Source organism: Pezoporus occidentalis, unplaced genomic scaffold (genome assembly GCF_034315485.1).
Source record: "Pezoporus occidentalis ecotype Australia unplaced genomic scaffold, CSIRO_AGI_Poc_V1 ctg37, whole genome shotgun sequence".
Taxonomy (NCBI): Eukaryota; Metazoa; Chordata; class Aves; order Psittaciformes; family Psittacidae; genus Pezoporus; species Pezoporus occidentalis.
Genome location: NW_026915691.1, coordinates 1,916,604 through 1,938,321, shown reverse-complemented (window position 1 = coordinate 1,938,321; position 21,718 = coordinate 1,916,604). Strand labels below are relative to the sequence as shown.

Below are 21,718 nucleotides of genomic sequence, written 5' to 3'. Positions count from 1 at the left end.
TTCAGTTCAGCATTTATTCAGCTAACAGTGCTTTCCAGAAACTGATGTTAAAGTGACCACTTCACTAAGCAGCTTTGACCAAACCCTGACAGTGTTACTCTTCTGATCCTCAAAAAACCAAATGTGCGTAAAGATATCATTTACTGTTGAGTAAATGTAAAAAGTAACTATATATTCATTTGTGCACAAGATTAAATCTTCCCTTTCTTAATCTTACACCTGTTTCAATTGTCATGGAAAACTTCTGATTGGGAATATTTCACCCCAGGCATCTGAAATCACATGAAGCTAGTTTTGAATGCAACTGAATTAGATTTATAAGGCTGGAAGGAGATGGCAAAGTTGGAGATGCTTTAACAGGTAGATATTTTCTTACTTATCAGCACTTCAAACTCTGCTTGGGATATTAAAATGGAATTGGGTTCTTTCCAGCTTCTGTATAAAATATTCTCCAAGCCAAGTTTGATTCTTGGGAACAATTGCACATCACCACTATCCTCTGTGGGTGTGCTGCAAGTACAGCTGATGAGGACTTGACAATTCTGCTGATAATGTACATAAAGGAATATATTCTTGTTTACCCCTTCAGGTGTATTGGCTTCTGGAGGGGAGGAGGGATGAATGTCTAAAATCTGTGGGTTTAATCACTCAGAGAAAAGATACATCAAAACACATTAGGATCAAGTGTATTCACATCATTAAAAATCTACATTTAACATAATTTTGCAGATTGCATTACTATTAAAAAATCAGTGGAAAGCAAATCTGCATTTATCATAATGTGGTGCAGGAAACACAAATGTCTTCAGTTAAAAGTAGGCTAGAATAAACACTTCATCTGCTACAAGAAACAACTGCACTCCCCCAGAGTAATGGGCTGGATCCCAGAAGCAGCCTTTCCCTGGAGCTTCTAATTTAGAAGGGCAATTTCAGAAATAAAAATCAGAGAAACAGAGGCATCACTGAAGTCGGGAAGGATAAGTAAGGCAATTTCCTTACCTGAGACACCCAAGTTCCAGTTGTAGCTGTTCCAGTGATAATTAATCTTACATCCCCAATTTGATTTTCAGAATTTACTTATGAGAGCAATAGTATTTATCCACCTAATACCCAGCAGTGCTGCAGAGATGAGTAAAGCAATGCTTTCATGTACTTGAGAGCTAGGCATTCTAAGAGTTATCAAACTAAAGCACCTCTAGGCTGGTCAAGAGACACAAAAATGCCATCTAGCTCATAGTGGCATTTCAAAAGCACACTTCCCAACAGTATCAAATCAAGTGTTAACCTACTATTAAAATGACACTTCATTTGTTCAACCTGTGAATTGTATTGCAATGAGTCCAGTTTGCTATATCTAAATGTCTACATATCGATTTGTTCATCTTTTAACAAATTAAGCTTTTTAGTACCAACGGCAATGGTAATCATTGCTCTACAGAACACTTGCAAGTATTTTTCATGCTACTCATTTGAAAATAAAGAATATAAAGCAACCAAGAGCAAGCTCCAAGCACCTGCAACTCATATATCCAGAAGTGAACTGATCTTTGGCAGGTTATCATCAAAAGAACTTTAACTTGACCTTGGGGAGACAATTCCACTGAAAACTAGCAATGAACAAAGAATGCAGGCAGTCAAACATAACTAACAGGGCATTTATGGCAACACCAAGTCATGATTTACTGAAATAGCGTATCCAACCTTCAAAGTACATAGCATTTGTTATTTTGTTTAGAGTTAATCATGTGAAAATTCACTATAACTGAATTAACAATAAGTTAACTTACATTACATAATATTAGTTAGTAGTAGGTTAATATGAGTAATGAATAATAAAAATTGGTGTAGAGAAGGAAAAGGAAGAATGTAGAATACAGTGTTATCACAAGTAACTAGTATGAAACTTAGAAATTGCTGTGATTTAAATATTTCATTTTTACAACCACTACATTATTATGAAAAGTGAAGTTCTGATTCCTCTACAACAGAAGCTATTCTTTCTCTAACCTCCTTGATTTTTATGCAGCTAATCTCAGTCAAACAATGCAAGAGCCCAATTTATCTTCAACATATTATGCTCATAAAGTATTGTGTTGTCTTGACTGCTATATTTGCTTAGATTTAACCTAATTATGAAGTTTTTATATAGATGTCTGTCTAACTGCTTACCTTAATTCAACTGTTTTACCTAGTGAATGCTCTTCAAAGACTTAAAGTCTAGGAACCTGTAAATACAGGTGCAATTTGTACCCTGCTGTGGCTGGCAGTGGTAATTTATCAGTTTTATTTGCAGCAGGCTGTAACTAAACCTTGCCAGATGTAAATCATCTTTTTGTAGTACTGCTTGCTGTTTCAGTTGCAAATGAATCTCATTTCTTAGCTTAACACTCACATCAAGAAAGCTAGAAGGTTCCAGGGAAATTTAGAAAACCCTGGAGTCACTGACTGCAAGGCTTATTATTCAGCTTAGCAACTGTTTAAGCTAATACTGAGAAAATAGAGTGAATGGTCTCTGTAGGCAAGTTGGGAGTGCAATCAGAGCGTGTAATTGCAACAGAAAAACATATTGAAGCCTCAGCCATGTCAACTACAGTACCGCCTGCAGTGCCAATGCTGAAACATGGGTGACAACAATGGCCTAAGCACATTTGAGAGAATGAGTGCCTAAATAGCAGAGCACACTTTGCTATAGCCTGTTAGACCCAGCTACTTTCTATAGTCAGTCCCATAAAATAAGAGTTGCTGGCTAAAAGGTATATATAGGATCACATATCCACATCCCATCCTAACAGCTCATTACCCATCAGATAAGGGGAACAAAAATCTCTTCCTTGTATGGCAGCATCTTCCTGAGCCTCCAGCTGGTATACTCCAAATGAGTCCCACGCAGATGTTTCTATAATATTGGTAGATATTTTCACTGTGATTTTCTATCACATAATGGACATTATATGTCCTAAAATTGCTCATTTTTGACTACCTTATTACCAAATCCTGGCACAGCACTGTGTCATGCAAAAAACTGCAAAGAAGTAACAATCGCCTTCATAATGAGCAGTGAAACAATATAGTATTAACATAGAGTTATCAAACAACCATTCCTTATACAGCACTGACAACATTTTGAGTATACATAAAGCCTATAAAGGAGAAATTGTAAACTATCTTTTTGAAGCTGTCAGTAGAGTTGATTATTTCACCTATAATTCAACTGCTGCCACTGCAGAAACAAAGATTCCTTCAGCCTTGACTGTCCCATGTGTGTGTGCTCTGGATTCCCTTACCTTGAGCTAGCTAGAGAGTCTCTAAGAGTCCTCAGCTCCTTTCCAGTTTCTGTAAGTGGGGAGGGCCTCTTCACTGGTTCCGGTGCATCAGACTGAAAGTGATCACACTGAAAATAGATAATGAAGTATTAATTAAGAGCTTAGCATAGAGTAGGTATGTGCAGTCTCAGGCTTCATTTTAATCACCAAATATTTTCTGAGATTGTCATCACCTGGGACAGCACTGTATCATTTCACAAGTGTGTAAACAAGTCTTACATGACACTGCTGTGCATGCCTGTGTGTACATGTGTTCCAGCAGCTTTTAACTCATTGGCTGGCTTCAAGTTTGACAGAGATTTTACAGGCAGTTAAAGCACCCAGGAGCTTCATTAAACTACCAGACAGGAAGAAGAGACTGTTCAATGGCTCAGGCTTAAGGAATGACTGCTGTGAGTGCTTATGCATTAACAAACTATGAACAATATGCATGGGAGAAACCTTTTACAAGTCCCAGTCCAGAAAATTTTTCAATCAGACCCAAAACAGAGAGATTGACATTTATAGGAACCAAAACAGTAGGAAAAGCTCCACAGACATAGGTGGGTTTGGAGCACAGGACACAATAGTTTTCTTATTTTCTCTCTCTCATTTTTTAAGAGTGAAGAAACCAGGTCAGCAATTTTAGGTAAAAAGAATTAAAATCACCAACTCATTATATCGTTCAAAATGCCTTCAACATTTGTTCTTCTGAGCAGCTAAGGAACTGAAACACATGGAGATGAAAGCTTGTATTTGTTGTTGAACCAGCCCTGGCTTAGAAGTACCTTTGGGGTTTCCAGAGAGCAGCTGCATCAGTTTCATAGAATCATGACTGCACATTGTGCATATGCAGGGCTTTGTACGTGTTAGGTAATAAAATATGCAGTAGAGGCAGCTGTCAATGTGCAAAAAGTGCATGGCTAAAACTGTTATCCACTGGGAGCATAGAGCTGGTGTGTAGAAACTGCAGTGCAGTCCACACTATTCCACGAGGCAGTCCTGTGCGTGCATGAATGTCCTAAGTTCCCAGGAAAATTAATTCCAGGAAATAAAGATCCTTCACTATGCACCTGGGAAAGTATGCAATAGGATATTGCAGATCTCAGCTGGGTCTATAGAGAAGATGGTCGCCTACTCCGGAGAGACTGCAACTCTTATTTCAACACCTTATGCCTGTCCAAGTATTGGTTTTCATTGCTGAGACAACTGGTGCTCTTTGTGGTTCTGTGATATGATTGAGCTGCACTTCAACCCTTTCTTAGTAACTTTTTAACTTTAAAAGAACATTGTGGAAAGTGCAAACAAAAGAAGTCTTTTCAATGAGATGTATAGATCAAAATAAGAATTGTAACAGAGAAGTGAATGTCAGTGTCACTAAATGAATGTCAGTGGATGTTTCTGGTACTCAGGCCAGAGAGCTTCTGCAGTAAAACACCTGGCACAGTGGCACTTCTTAGCAGGACTTCCCCAGCACTTTTCAACTTACTGTTCAACTTTATTAGCTTCTGACAACCCTGACTGATTTGAGTTAGAGAAAAAAGGAAATTAAGCATTGTGTTGGGATAGGTAAGATAGTAAAGGATGCCGAAGTCAGGCTAACACACACTTGTGTTTGCTTTCTTAAAGAAAAAAACTTTAAAGACACAAAATCATTAGTGTTAGCTGTCAGATTTCATCTAATTGTAGCTCCACCATTCTTTCTCTTTTGTTTGTATTTTATTCTTTTCTCTTGTACAAAAATTGTGATGAAATCAGCTGCCTGGCATTCAATATTGTCTAAAGAGAAAGGAGCTGGATCAGATTATAAATAAGCTAACAAAGACTGTGTATGAGGAAAATTAAATCTTCTTGCTGGATCATCAAAATAAATTCAGGTAAATCATTAAATCCATACAGAGAAGTTAAAATGTACTTTAATTCCAACATTTTATTTATCTTTACAAGACTTGAATTGCTTTGGGATAGATAGCCACAGACTGAACTAAGTCTGCAGTATTGTATGACAGACCTAAGTACATATCAAATAAAACATACACTTGAGCAGTCTTGGGTGAATTAGAACAGACTCACCAAGTGATTGTTTTGTGCTGACCAAAAAGTGGCATTTCAGTAAAATTGTCTCCAGGCCTTTCAATATTGAAAAGTGAAGGTTAAGGTCTCACCAAGCAAAGGCTGAAAATCTGGGTGGAGACTAGACCTTCAACAAGTGTTTATTTCTGCAGCTCCACATAACACTCAAAGGAACAGTCCTTTCAGCTTCAAGGTTTTGAGACCTAAAGATGTACATAGTGACCTGTATACTTTTATAAAAATATGGAATTTTGAAATGCAAATCATTCTGAATGTGTCAGCCATTTCTGTGCTAAACTGTAACATAGTTTAAAGATCAGTCTTCTAGAACTGACACATGGCATAACTAAAACAAATACACTGAATTTTCAGAACACTATTTTTATCAGATTGCAGTAGAAGCCTACACATCACTCAGTGATTTCTTCTGATACCTTCAGGAGGAGTGTTACAAATTAAGATCTAGGAAATGTTCATCAGCCAGCAAAAGGCTGCTTCCTTAAGTACAGTAAGGCTTTAAAACTTTAATTCAGCGAACATATCAATGATTAATTAAAACACAATGCTTCTCTGTTGCCTTCTTTAACTCCATCTAGAATCAAAGCTTCACCAGTGGTCTCACCTCTGGCTTGGAAGAGTGCTTGTCAGTAGTAACTTCAGCCACTTCTTTGGGTGTTTTTCCCTGCACATCTTTTTCCACTGATTCCTAGAAATAAACAAATTCATATTTCAAACAGTGCTAATTACCCATACTGTAGCAGGTCATAATTTTCAAAATTAAGTGGTACAAATAAGTTTTTCTATAGAGATGCAAATTAAAGTAAAAATAATGGCTGGTCTATTGTAGAAAACTTAAAATGTCACTAAGTAACTCTGGTGTACAAGTAGATTCTCATCTGATGTACCTGCTGACAAGTTACTGTGCAAAATGCATACATGTTTGCTAAATTATTATACTCAAATGCTTTGAGAAATGTAATTTTTCTCTTGGGAGGCTGTTATGTAGACTACTGTGTCAAACATAAAAAGAAAATCCAATTTCCAAAACCAGGAAAATTACTTACCTGTAATTGCTCTTCCCTGAAGATACGCACTGTGGATAGACAACTATTCTTGGGTCTGTGCTTTCACCCACAAGGAAGGCACAGATTCCTAAAAAGCCCTGAAGTCAAACACAAGCACACTTTTCAGAAGTCCTTCAACCATCAGTTTATTCAAGTGGAAGGAAGACATATTCCTTCCTATTAAAAAGAATTATATAGGGAGATTAATCAAAGACTTCAGCTCACTCAGTAGTGTGCAGTGCTCAGGATAAAAGGATATGAAAACAGGCATTTCTTCCTGCACTAGTTTTAGATCAAAGAGCTCATTTATTGATTCCAAGCAAAGCTGTAGGGCCTACCTAGGAAGGTGCATCCATATAGTCAGGGCAGAGCCAATGTACAAAGGCTGCTTCACAGCAGCCTTAGAGCTGTGGATGACAGTTGCTATGCTGTATAGCTTCTGCACAATGGACCAAAGCTTGAGAACATTCAAGTATTTAAAAGAAAGAAAAATCAAGGGCAGAGCATTTTGCTTGTTGGAATTTGACTTAAGAAGGCACAAAAATATTTTCAATTTTATGTTCTTATGCAACATTTCAGCAGAACAAAAGTTCAAAGTGTAAAGAACAGAATCTTTATCCACTGGAGAGCTGTAGACACCAAAGTTCTTCTATAAATAACTGAGACAGCCCAGAAACAAGTGGAAAACTAGGGGGGAAACCAAACCCAGAGCAAAGCAGCTGGAATGAAAAGATGATTTTCTGCACCCAGAGTAAGGCTGAACTAGTGAGATGTCAAAGAGAAGTCTGAAGGCTCCACTGTTACATGCAATTGGGGTGCACTTGACCAAGATTGGTCAGCAGAAGAGACAGATGGCAAACCAACACTGCTCTGGAGAACGTGTCATACAAGGCTACCAGTGTACTCAAGATCCCCCGTTTTTGAGTGAGAAAACCTCATTCACACACTCAACAGGAGAAGAATAATTTTCCCATTTCCCACTTCACCTGTGGAAAATGCTATTCGGACTACTGGTGATGAACATGCATTCAATCTAGAGTCTCTTACACTGAACTTGAGGAAAAACAAAACTGAAGTATTTGCCACTACATAAATTTAATCATCATATATTTGGCATGTTTTTTTCACAGATCAAAGTTATTTATTTTAACCATTTGTAGTAAGAAGCAGATTCTGAATACTAAATGTCTTGATCTGCAAAAGCAGGCCTTCTGAAGTAGACTGGATTTTGGAAATGAGCTGCCAAATAAAGGCATTTATAAGGAATTAAACCCTCCCCTCCTGCAACATTTTCAGCATAAGTGTGAGACATTTGTAATGACATTCCTGTAGTACATGGACACAACGTATCTATCCAGAACAGAAATAATGCTAAAAGACAAATAATTACTTGTATCCTGATTTACCCCTTCTAAATTTCAGAGCACTCTTAAAGGTAGAAAGCTGCCAGATGGATGGAGCAGAAGACTTTGTTGGTGAAATGCCTTCAGTGAAGATGGTTCAGAAGCAGTTTGGTTTTTAAACTGAAAAGTTTTCATATTGGGGCCCATATTTAACTTGTACCATGGCACTGTTTTTGGAAGTACAATAAAATGTCCAAGTAACTCTAAATATTAGGACATCCTTCAATCTCCTTTCTCCTTTTCTGCTACTATTTGCACATGGCTGCCTTCTCTGCATTGCGTATCTATTTATCATTTGTAATGCAACCACCACAGCATCACCCCATAGCACAATAAGCAACAAAATCCAACACCATAAACTGGTGTTGATTCTCTCATCTCTGCTATGGGAGTAGCACACAGCAGCCTGACACTGGTGTGATTTGTTTTTTAAGATAGATAGATTCGATTAGAGAGAGAGAGATATAGATGATAGATAGAGAGATGATAGATGATAGAGAGATGATAGAGAGAGAGAGATATAGATGATAGATAGAGAGATGATAGATGATAGAGAAATGATAGAGAGAGAGATAAAGCCATACTTGTAGCAGAAGCATCTTACACTCCAGGAAGAGCACAATTTCCAGTCTGCTTTGCTCCTGACACTCTTCCGGACAGCCAGAAGAAAGGATAACCTTCCTAACCTTTCCAGTTGCTCAGGAGGGGAGGTAGCACACCATCCCCTCCACTCAGGCACTGATAATGTGATTCAATTTGTCTTATCACAGGAAACAGAAGGGAATAGCTTCCTTTCCCACAACATTATCTTTCATTACAACATTATGTATTGAAAAGGTGCAATTTGAGCTTAAAATGGTAACAGTACATAATTATAGAACAGTACAACTCAATTTGTAGTGTGCAAAGAAAACAATACTGCTCCATCTAATTTGTTAAACTCAATATATTATCGTGACAATCTTAACAATCTTTGGAATTTCAGTGGTGAATTTGTTTTTTTAGTGTTTCCAGCTTATGAAGACTTCCATCATAGTTCATTCTATCTGCTTTTAAGCCATCAAAAGACCTGCTTCAGTGATCATTTCCTGCTTTCATTAGAGTGAAGTAACAAAATCTCACACTGCTCCATATGTAAGAAACAATAATTATAAAAACAAAAAAAATCATAAAGTGATATCTGAAGCATTACCTTAAAGTCACATTACATGAGGAAATGACTTCAAACTTTTTCATGCAAATGATTACGGTCATTTTTGTTGGGATCCCATCCAGCAGCTCCAGGTAAAACGAGCTCCAGCAACACTGCAGCAATACTGCAGTAGGTGGAGCTCGATGTCACCCAATTGCCTAGCGCTGGGCTCCCGTGGGGCCGGGAGGGACCCCTCTCAGTGCCCTGGCATTGCTGCCTCCTGCCTTGAACAGCTCTTTGTGTCCTCTTCATCTTAAATTTTAGGCTTTTTAAGTATTTTGGCATGAACAAATTCTTTTAAATAGCTTGTTCAGTTGAAACCCACTCCCTGCAGACTCTGAACTTTACCCTAACATTTCCCAAGTACATTCATTTTGTCTACTAAATAATTCTGATGATTAAAAATGGTTTAACTGACAAATCCTTCCTTTTATGAAACATTCTCTTTATTTTACACACCTGACACCTTTGCAGATGTCATTCTGTAACATTGGAGAATATCCAGCATTCTCCTCCAAGAATTTCTGGGGCAATAGCCTGAGCTGGTGGTACATATGCCAGCTAGGGATGGGGAATCAAAGTGCAGTTCTGGGTAACTCAGTAAGTTTGTAACTTATTGTCAGACCTAGCAGATTGACACACTTATTGCACTCTTCTTCCTTCTAATATATCACTTGAATAGGAGCATTATGATTCCATTCACATGCAGTGAATGCTTTGTGATGAAAATAAAGCAGTGCAGTCTCATCAGAAGCCAACATTTAGTCCCCCAAATGCAAGATCAACCTGATATAATATATTTAATTTTACAAAAATGTTTAGAAAGCTTTTGCAAAGTATTACATAGAGATGACTACTGCTGTGCTGCAAGTGGCATTCTAAATGTTCAATTTTAAAGGTAGTATTCTAGCTGAGTTCTCTGATTTCCCACTATATCATCACAACTCCTGCCCCCCCGATTTCTTCTTTTATTGCTGCTACTCAATACTGACCCTTTCTGCCCTTTCACTAGAATGTGGGAACACAGAACAGACATCAGGACCAAAGGGAATTTGCAGTTAAACAAGAGAGGTTCCAAGACAAAGGACTACTGCAGAAAATTAAGATTCCTTTAAGAGTAATGCTATTAAAGTACTTCAGCTTAAAAAAAAAACAAAACCAAAACCAACCAAATAAACAAACAAAAAAACCACAAAAACCCCAAAAAACACAAAAACCCAAAAGCCACAACTAAATCTGGAGATATAAATGTGTATCACAATCAAAGACAAGATACCTGATTCATTAAGGTTGTGCTGTAGCCTACCAATAATGCAAAGCACTTTACCGTTGAGAATGTCTGTTGCCAAGGGTAGCACTTGATCAGAGCTATTGCAGCAGCTTCCCATCCTTGGTCTCTGGTCAGAAATGGTGCTGCTATCAACAGAAAGGGGCACTTATCCCACTGTTTTACCAGGAGTAGTTTTAATGAGCAAGGGAGTTCCAGTCCTGGTAGGTCTCCTTCTGCACTTCAGTGAACTCATTACTGTCTGTATAGACATATCAGGAGAATGGAAGGAGACAGCTGAAAAGTGAGAGGAAGGTTGTCTGCTAGTGAAGGCATGTCAATGAAATTTGGAATAAGTAGTTTCAATTTTATCTCAGAAATGTCCTCTGACTTCCTAAATAAAATATTTAACACCTTATCCCAGCTAGCAGAAGCTTTTTTCTTTCTTTGACTATAATGAATTTTAGTATAAATTCATTGTGCCTCTACTCCCTGTATCTGAAATGGGAAAAATAACATTTCTCTTTCATTAACATCTATGAAGTATTCAGATACTATAGTGATGGACAGCCTCTGTACAGCAAAACTGTTGTTCTCATAACAAAACCAGCTTGAATAGCTTGGTATTGTTTATTCCATCCATTCACCTCCCTTTCTCATATACCTTGGAGAAATGCTCCTTCTATTTTCTTGTCTCCAAAGAATATTTACTAATTCTGGTAAGTTTGGGAAGCTTTATAAAACAATTGGATCTAACTAATCTCAGTTGTAACATCATTGTTGTCAGTGTATTTACCCTAGTTACTTTTAACCCCTTAAGCAACTATGTTATTTCAGCTGCCACCTTTACAGTCTCCACAAACTCTTGTCATTAGGATGATTTGAAAGTTTTGAAATGTGGAATTTTGGAAGGCAATGGAAATAAGAAAAAAAATCACTTCTAGCCAGTATTTCTCTATACTGTTTTTATTTCTGTCTTCTGTTTGTCATGTACATGGTCTCCGGGCAACGTGCAAGTGATTTAGGTATATGCAACGCTGCCAAGGCCCTTTATGCACATTTTTGGGTGCATACTGGCAATGATAGTATTGCTCAGCCTTAGCTAAATTTTCTAGATATTTGCCCCTACTGAAGAATTACAAATATCCCATAGACATTTTGGATTACCAAAATTCCATTCTCCTAGAAATTAACGCAGCCTATGTTAAGCTGAAAGAAGAGAAACCCTTTTGCACCACAGTAGAGCTTAAAATAGGTTACAAAAGTGGTGAAAACAACCCTTTAGGCACAAAGGACACGCAAAGTAAAAACACCCATAAACATATCTAAAAATCAACTTCTTACTTCTGCTAGCCTAACACAGAATTTCTTGTTGGAATGCTATGTTAGACCCATGAAAGTTCATGAACCAAGGCAGGATCACCTAATAAAATTGTCAGATCAATATCTGCTACAGCACAGAGTCTCTATTCAATCCAAAAGCAACAACCAAAATAAAGCACATGCTATTCTGCTTTATTTCATAGCGAGAACAAAGTTAATTTGACCAGGAGCTGGGGGAGGGCACAGCTGGAGAGCAGAGTTACAGCCTCAGGAAATTCAAGGAAATGTAATTGAGAACAAATTATCTCTTTAATTACTTTTGACCAAATCAATAAGCCCCATGGAATAGAAAGCACGATGCCTGCCACCTGGGAGAGGACAAACACCACCAAAGTTGAACATTGCCACAAAACTAAGGCACAGCTGTTTGAAGAACAAAGCACTTCTCTCACAAAAGAAAAGAGGGTGAAGGATATTAGCTCACTAAACAAACAGTCACGCAGAAGTGAATGGTTGGGTTTGGCCACTGTTCCCTGTTCTCAGCTGTGAAGATTGTTAAGGCTTCACTATGTTAGAATTTCAAGTTGTCCCATCATTACTCAGGGATCAGAAAAAGAAAAATCCCCCAAACTTCCTGTCTCCTTCTAGACTTCCATGGTTTCTTCCAGGCTGGCTTTTATTTACTAAACACCAGTGCAGGAATTATTTAAGGCACTGCAATTATTCTTGTCAGTGTGCTAATAAACCAGAGCAAGATCTTGCTTCTCCTTTGGCTTCATTCCCAGGTATGAGTAGTAACACTCACACCTGGAGGTCACAAATGTGTAGGTAGGCATGGAGTGTGATGGGTAGGACATCGTACACAGACCACAGGGGCTACAACAGCATCCAGTAGCAGTGAAGACTCCAATGCTTGCCTATCCATAACACTTACATGGTCCCCATTGCTAAACTACTGTTTAGCAGTTTACCATGTTTAGGTCATAAATCCTCACAACATTCTTGTCAAGTTGGTGTGGTATTACCCTCTCTGTATATATGAAGGCAGAACATGATAAGCAACTTCTCCTTGCTCACATAAAACATCTACAGGAAAGGTGTAGAAAGAAAAAGTCTTTTTATTTGGCCTTGGGGCAGGAAAACTACCATTAGAATGAGCAACTCATTATGGTTAAATTCATCTCTGCAAGGAAATGGGGATGCAGAAGCAAGCCCTGCTTTGCAAACAGAACACTCAGTGGCTCAGCCCCAAAAGCTTCAGCTCCGAGACAGTGACTTTCATAACTTATTTTAGAAAACCTCTTTCACGCATGAAAGTTGAGTTCAAAATTAGCAGCTTTATGTGGGTGATTTTTGCTTTACTAACAGCTCAGAACACCCAATAGCTTGTGTGAGTGAGGTTTATTAGAATTCATTGTGTCCACCTGGATTTGAGTTGGGGGAAAAAAAAAGAGAAAGGGCTTAGAGAATTTTCCTGTTGCTTAGAGTCAAATTACTGAGTATAATTCCAGTGTGAAAGGTTGTACTTACTTTATTTAAAGGTCTGAGAAGTCTTAGGAATAAGTCAAGAATCTAATTTCTGGACAATCCATGTGGGTAGTATAGAATTAGCTGTGAGACTGACACATTCTAGGGAAAATAGCAGTGTCTTAGGCTTAGGATAAATGATTAAGATATTTTTCTGTTTCATAGCTCTTTTTTTGCTGAGTAATATCTAAACCTCATGTAACAGCAACCTGAAGGTGTTGGAAAGACTGGACAGCTATATTGTGATTGGAGGAGAAAGTGTCAAATGTATGGTGAAAGATTAAGTCTGAACTTGTTAGAGCAATTGTTTCACTTGTATTTTCTCAGCTCACTAGCGGCTCTCACTCTAAATGTTGTTATTCCGGGATCATAATGACTCATATTTCTGGGGAAGAAAATAATGGAAAAGCCAACATTAACAGAAAGCTCAGCTGATTAAACATCACTTCCTCTCAACTACAGCTTTCCTAAGAATACTTGTGTGGAGGAGAGCCATGTTAGTAGATTGCTTTCCAAGGAAGAAATCTAAATGATTTATTCCACAGGCCAATAGTTATCAAAACTAAGCACTTTTTTCTAAAGTGGTAGCTGTTATCTCAAGCTTTTGGCAAACAAACCTTACACTCAGTTCATGGAGGGAGAAAGGGAGAAAGTTTTCTGGGGGAGTTCTCCTCCAAGAATGCTGACAGGTTAATCAGCATCTCTACACAGACTGGCAAATACAAGACCTTTGTTTGGTGTTGCTCTGCAGGCAGCGATATATCTAAGGTCAGAACGTAACCTTCCATATGGAGTAGCTAGGCAATGAGAATAATATAGTAGGATCATTATGGAATTTATCCATCAGTTTTTCAAACTGTTTTGTCTTTCAAAATTTAAACTTCTACATTTATCTTCCACACTGTGTAATCTTTTGGATAGTCTAAATCATATTTTAAAAACTTAGATGATTGAGTTTGTATAATGAGAAATTTAATGACCTGTAAAATGAACAGAGTACATCTGCCAGCCCTAAAAGTCATCTATTCCCCACATGCACGTCACAATATGGGACTGACAGTTCCATTGTTATTTTCCAGGCAGCCGCTCCTGTTGCTTCCCTAAAACAAACTTGCATTTTTGGGTGGAAGTTGAAGACTAAGATTGTAAAGATGCTTAAACAGTTCTTAAAATATTTTTTTTCGGTAACACTTTCCATACAACAAACAAAAAAATACATAATGGTTGCTATATAAATGCATATTCTCCCAGGGTAAACTGAAAATACAGAGTTAACAAACAAAGATAACTAAATTCTGAAACACGGTTTAATCTCAGTTATGCATGTTTTTGTCAAAGGGTCAAATTCTCTGCTGGGATAAAGATCTTAACTGAATCCATATTTTGACAGGGATGAATATGGTCCATACTGCAACAGCAGAATGAATGTGTATCCACAGACTGGCTGTCACCAACTTTATTTGTGATAAACATGAGACAGATGAATACGTCAAGAAAAGGATCTCTGTGGCTATACTTTATGCAAGATTACAGAGTATTCTTTAATCTGATACAAAGTCCAAAACACCCTTTATAGCTATACCAAGCTCCTAGCAAACCGCTCTACATGGGCTTTAGATGGAACATACTGTGCTAAAAACGCCCTCTCTTTACTGTGTATTTTTAATTTATAGTAAAACTTAAGCATGCACACACACACATCCTCCTTGTTTGTGGCTAGTGTAGGCTGGATCATCACATTAAGTTAGTTAACCTAGTCAAATCTGTGAGAATGTTATCTGCAAATAAAGCCCTGTATCATTTTATCCATGACTTTAAAATATTAATATTTAGGAACTACTCTACACTTCTTGTAGAAGAAATTCAGTCCAAATGTTAACATCTGACACATAAGGGAATAAGCCACAGCTAAAGTGCCAGAACTTGACTTTCCAAAGGACAGCTATTTTCAGAAGTGTTTTGTGATAGCTGTGCCAGCTGCACACACAGACTGCATTACATCTGTGTCCCATTCTCCTTAAGCATTATCTTTGTTTTGATTTCCTATTTTGTATTCCATTAGTTTTAAGGCTGTATGTCACATTGCCATTAAATCATTATTTTCAAGCTATAGTGTCTTCCAGCTGACCTCAGAGCAAAACAGCACAAAGACTTACATTCATACTTCAATGTTACAACCAAGAGGTGCTGGAAAGCCTCACTCCAAAGCCTCTATCTTACATAGCTAACTTGCTCTGACTCACCAGTTCTTGTCATGCACCAATTCAGATCTCACATTGATAATATAACCTAACATTAATTTAGGAGAACAGCTGAAAGTGAAATACCTTAAGGGAAAAAACTTGAGTGCACAATATTTTACTGAAAGCAGCTTTCTTAAAAGGGAAGGATTGAAACACTTCTGATGAGCTAATGGAAATAGCAAAGTGATAGCAAAGTGCCTGTTTGGAAAAGGTTTGTTGTCTGTTCTTGTTTTGGGTTTTGTGGTGGGTTTTCTTTTAATGTTTTGATCTGCTTTCACTAAAAGATGAAGAGAGCTCCTTGTCAGCAAGGGTGATTTCTGAGTGTCAGATAGCAAAGCTGAATGGATTCCATGCTGCTGAGCTTTTAGAAAAAGTCAGAATAAAAATAAATCTTTAATCTGATGAACCTGGAATGGGATCACTAGGATACTGCCAAGGTTTAATTTCTCATTTTTCATGGATTAACATCATTGTTTATAACGCAGGCTGTTGCATAGTGACACAAGCTCTAAACAGGGTGACAGGAAACAAATCCAAGCAAACAAATAACAATTCCAAAACATAGCAATGTCTCTGATGGAAGGTTAAAATAAGCTTATTTTACAGAAATCCACCTATGAGCTTCACCAGCAATAGGAGCATTTATGGAGGCAGAGCTTGCAGGTGAAGTGCCCGAGAAGCCTCCAGCGATCGTACAGCTGTCTGCACAGAGCATTCAGCTCCCTCAACTGTAATGAGCAATTTGTCTCCCAGCTTTGATCTACTGTCAGTTTGGCTGACACTGACTCCAGGAATTAACTTCTAACATTTCAGGGTAACCTAATAAAAATATTGAAGCACTGTGTGGTAGATGTCTGTAGATAACCTCTCACCTGCTGCAAGTGTTCACAGCAAAGTTTAATGTGTTTCTGTTCTAGTACAAAGGCTCTTAGTTTCTTTGGTGCATAAATATGTAACCCTAAGACAAAGTATCAATAATGTAAAGCAGCATAAAGGACAGAATACTTTAACCACATGCTCTAAGCTCATGCTCTGTTGGTACCACATATTTGAGAAGATGCCTTAGAGAAAAGGCTTCCCTTGTACAGCTGAACAACCTATCCACTTTGGAAAACATGTTCAGAACTAGAGGGGAAGCAGGTCCAAGTTTTTAAACCCATCACAATGGAATTGGACTGGAATATGTTTGGGTTTTAATAAGACAATTGTTACAGATTTTCAAGTATTTTGTCAATGGAATAAATGGACTGTATGAAAGTCAGATACTTGTAGCTCTGGCATAACTGATGAACACTAAATAGAGCAGTAAACACCAGCTCTAGAAAACATTCAAGAAGGGAGTATAAAGTCCCTTTAAATTCAGTCCTATTGTCATACTGTCATGCTGAACATGGATCACAATCCATCTGTTTCAGTCTGTTCTGAGCAAAAATCTTTGCCATTACCAGACTGCCTCTATGTTGTGGGTTAAGGCTGTCACACTTGACCACTGTGAACCAATTGGCAGCCACACCATTCCTCATCAGCCAGCCAATGAACCTGCCATTATCATCACAACTGGAAGAAAGTACTAGTCCTAAGAGTTACCAATGCCCAGACTTCCAGACCTTTCCTCTTTCCTATTCCCCTGTATTCAGGCATGTGTCTGGCAGCAGGTTATATGACAGGAGGGCAACACTGCTGCTGAGCTTTCATGTGTATTTTAGTGGGGAATGTTTTGCAGGTAGGCTCCACAAGGTAACATCCACCACCTGTATCACAGCTTCTCTGACATATCCAACACAGCCAGCTAGCAGGCCGCAGATCAGGATGACCCCTGTCAGCTGGGGTCAGACAGTAACACAAATACACATGGTATCAGACTAGTCATGGGGGAATCAACCATATGTAGTCTTATTCTAAACCTGTCAAGATGTTGACAGGTTTGACTTCCTGCCATTAACTCTCCAGTGAAAAAGATAATGTTTGCCCTTTATTTTTAGGCTATAGTTATGAGATAGCTTCATTTATTCTTAAAATAAATAGCTCCCCAAAGATCAGGGCAAGCAATTAGCTATGAGGATCATTTGTTACCTGTTAAAGCTGTAAGTATCTAAACTGGGAGCTAACAGATTTAAGGGGTACAAGCACCTAAAGAATGACTTCGAGGAGAAAGGGAAGAATCAACTGGAAGCAGAGGTCAAAAACACTGGGTTCCTAAAGCACCAGGAGGGAAATGTTGATACATAGTGGGACCAAATGATGCCACCTGGACAGATCAGGATCCTCAGCATGGAAGACAAATGAGGCTATCTGATCAGTGGGAACCATTGGTCGTACCTGCAGGAGAGAAATGAAGCATCAAGGACAAAACTATTGAAGTAAATACACTTTAGTCTGAGTGCTGCAGTCCAAGGACTGCTCTAACAGATGAGGAATGACATGATTTCACCCTCCCAGAAGTGCCACAGGCATTAGCTCAAGGCAAAAGACACAGCAGAGAGCACTCACAATGACTAGAATTAGCCAGAGGCTTCAGTGAATTCTGTAAGTTACTGCAACGTAACTTTAATTGCAGCAGAGAAAATATTACAAATAACCCTAACAGCTTTGCTTTAATTCAAACATATGGATTGTTATCTGGACCCCAAATTAACACATCTAGAATTTGCCTTTTATGAATAAGTGAGCTTAATTAAAAAGTCAAAGTCATCCTTAAAAAAGGCATATTTGTAATGGATGTATTGCGTGAATGAGCAATTATGGATTCACATCACAATAGCTTTATGAAGCATCTTTTGAATCTTAAACAAAGTTGTGTAGGTATGCATGAAGTTAAATGCTTGCAGACCAAAATCTAGCAGTGTTTCACTTGAAGAACTGTGCCCTACTCCATGATCACTCCACTGAGGTTGACAGACAGGCATATGATGTATTTAAATATTCCACACCAATAAGGACTGTGAACTTTGCCTTTAGATTAGCAGAGAGGATGCATAAACCTTTTAGCAGTAAGTCATTGAGGAATTAAGTTAAAGCCTCCCTCTTAATACACCAGAAAAACAGGATCCAGGCTACAATACCCCAAACAATGTCACAGCCTAGTCTTCACAAATAACATAAACTATTATTATTTTTTTTTTAAGATTAACAGAATCCAAAGCAACATTATAACCCCATTCCCCATACACTGCTTTTTAAGCATTTAATGCAAAGAGTGACAGTTACATAGCTGCCTAATTAACTTGACTATTGTCCCCTGAAAATCCTCTCTTTTAGCTCTCCTTCTGTGCAAATAGAATGGAAAGGTCACATTATACTACAAAGAATACAGTAATGTTCCATTAAGTCCTTTTCTCCCTGATTACAGTCTCCCCCCTTACCCCCCAGCTCTGTTGTGCATTCAACACTTTCTATAGGCATTCCACGAAAACTGAGAAGCTACCTTAGCCATGGAAAGTGCTGTTGTCCACTGCTTGCAAGTTGAGACACATCATTCTACAGTCTCAAGGAAAGCAGGACGCTACCAATTAGATTTCACACGTTTTCCTCTGCAAGCCAAACTCAAGATTTATTTATTATCCTTTCCCCCCCTCACTGCTGAATGCCTTCATTTATTTTTGAAACCATCCTTTAATTGTAATATATCACTCCATAGGGTATGTTCTTCATTGAAATCAGCTTCCCCGATGATGTTTTCTTTGTGAGAAAGACGATTCTTCCTCTGCCATGCAGAGTTTGGAGGGAATTAGCAAGGCATCCTGGCTAAACCTCAATTTGCTTCAACTGCTGTCTGCTCACTTATGTTCACCTCCCCTTTTTCGACTGGATACATTATTCTTCATCACTTTCTGTCCTGGATTCTCAGGTAGTATTGCTCTGTTCTGTGACTGCAGCTAACGATGGCTGATACGACTTCTACATTCAGCCTGCAAAGTGCTTTTGGCATCATTTGAGGTAAAATTGATCTATAAATATATTATCCATCCTAGAAATGAGCACAATCCAACCTACCTACAAATTTAATCCTGCATTTCTACATCAGTTCTGATTATTTTTTCTCTCGCTCAAATGTAAAAGTCTCCATATTGGTCATGTTCTCCTGCCCCTAATGAAATGCTTACCACTTTCTACTAGTGATCACATACACAGAATGGTTTTTAAGTTCCACATGTACAAAAGAGCTCAGCCTTCCCACCTGAAACAATTTCTTCCATTACTGGTACACATACATTCGTTCCTGACATAACTCCATTGAATGTGACATTAGAGAAATCCACCAGTGTCTGATAAGATCAGCATTAACATTTCTTTGTGCTATCAGAGTGACACAGTATAACCAGAAACTCATCCATGAATTACAAAGAGCATTATCTTTACTGTCTAATGCAAGTTCTAAACTGATCACACTCATAAACAGTAATAATTTTTTACATAGCCTTTCTAGTCCAATATCAAAATGTTTTTTCCCATTCTCTCACAACAGTAGCCATTTGATGAAATGCTTTCAGTTATCAAGTGATTTAACTGTCACACTGCAGAGAGGGGAGAGCCAGGTTCTTCAAACATAAGGAATAATCTATTTCTTTGGTTATGTAGCCAACAAAGTACTTGTATGTACTATTTAAAAGAAGCAGATATCAAACCTGTTAAAAATCTAAGTTTTGAATATTCCCTGTAAAGTATAACCTTTGCAATGCACTTCTCTCCTCCCCCAGGCATGATATTGCAGACCAATTCCCAAACCCAGGTGAGCATTGCAATTTGCTGTACTGACAACTCGAGCTGTAATCACAGAAATGTAATGCACCATGACTGTACCAGCAGCCTGACATTTGGCAAGTTTACTAAAACCTTAGTAACAATGCATTATTCCATTTGGTATGCTTCCCTTCATTCATTATGAAAGCAGCCTTTAGGAACAGAAATTGAACTTTTGAAATTGATTAGACTGTTTGGAACTTAATAGCATGGAGACTCTGTGGACCTTACTGGTTAGCTGCTGTTCCACAGGTATGTCAAACTAATTTAGCGATCATAAAACCTGTATTTTTATAGCACATAACATTTTCACGTAGTTAGGCTCAGGTCACGAGTACCACCTAACATTTAATATTCATGTTACAAAGTAAGACTACCACTCTTAAACAAAACAAGCCTGGTCTTAAAACATAGTTCCATACGCATATGTCTTATCTATAGTCTCATTTATATCACCATTTTTGCTTCATACTCTAAAAGACAACACAAGAACATCTGCAGGAAAAAACAACAGCTCAGTATCAGAAAGTTCTTTGCTATAATACCAGGTTTATACTTTCCATACTCAATTAGCCAAGATAATTCACTTTCCTAAGTCACTTTCTCCAAAGGTACTAGAAGGGTAACCGTTATCAGCCGCACAAGGCCATGAAGAAAAACATTTCAACAAAGCTCTCAGTACATGAGTACTTAAATGCTATTGTTAACCGTAACAACACTACTTCAGCATTGAAGGACTGCTGCTCTTCTAGAACGGCCAAGAATTTCCAACAGACAGATGAACGCAATGCCAGAGCAGATCACAGATAAGAATAAAACATTAAATTCAGAAGTTCTGTGTTAACAGCAGCTTTGCTATGCCCACTAAATCATCTCAAATACTTGGTTGACAATGTTGTTTTCCTCTTGTCTGACTTGCTGCAATATGATGTAATCTTTCCCCATTTTATCCATGGACATGTGCAAATAGGAATTTTAGTTCCTCTGAAATGGTGACTGACATTTTCTTTAACTTATTAGTAAGGGCTTTTAACTAAGGTTTAATTTTTAAAACAAATATATTTATGGTTCAGGCTAACAATGGAGAACAAGCTGTGTCAGTCCATCAGCCTGAGCTGATGTAACATTTTGTTGAAGGAGGAAGAAAGCTGCCTGCTATTACAATTTAGGCATGTATCTCAATTTGATAAAATGTCTCTAAAATTGAACTTTCCTTCCTACATCAATTACTCTGTTCTGGTTCTGTCTATAACGAGACCATTATCTATCATCTCACTTCGCAGCTTCTGTTTATCTTTCATTCCACTCTCCTCTTAGTACCACTTTCACATAACCAAACTTCTCCAGCCCACTAGAACAGTCACCTAAAGCTATACCTTTTCCTGTTATTCCATAGCCAACCACTTTCTAGTATGCCCTCAAACCTTATGCATTCAGGCTTACTAGCATTTAATAACATGGGCATAAAAGCAGCAAGATAATGGTAGATTACCATTACATTGCAAATGTCTGGTGGGTCAATGCCTTCTTGGATGGGTGAGAAGAAAGTAATAAGAGAGAGACACACACCATTAGGCTGTTCAT

The 21,718-nt window shown here is 38.1% G+C and overlaps 1 protein-coding gene across 4 annotated transcripts in view; it reads right to left on the bottom strand.

Moving 5' to 3' along the window:
- CCDC60 (coiled-coil domain containing 60) overlaps positions 1-21,718 on the bottom strand; it is a 59,492-nt gene that overhangs the window by 31,165 nt on the left and 6,609 nt on the right. For 2 of the 4 annotated variants that reach the window (XM_062631187.1, XM_062631189.1), the window contains exons 2-3: positions 5,998-6,081; positions 3,285-3,376 (exon numbers count right to left, since the gene is read on the bottom strand). In XM_062631187.1, the coding sequence (XP_062487171.1) occupies positions 3,285-3,376; positions 5,998-6,081 (176 nt within the window). Of the gene's footprint in view, positions 1-2,800; positions 2,897-3,284; positions 3,392-5,997; positions 6,082-21,718 lie in introns of all 4 variants that reach the window. The other 2 variants (XM_062631185.1, XM_062631186.1) reach the window with 2 other exon arrangements.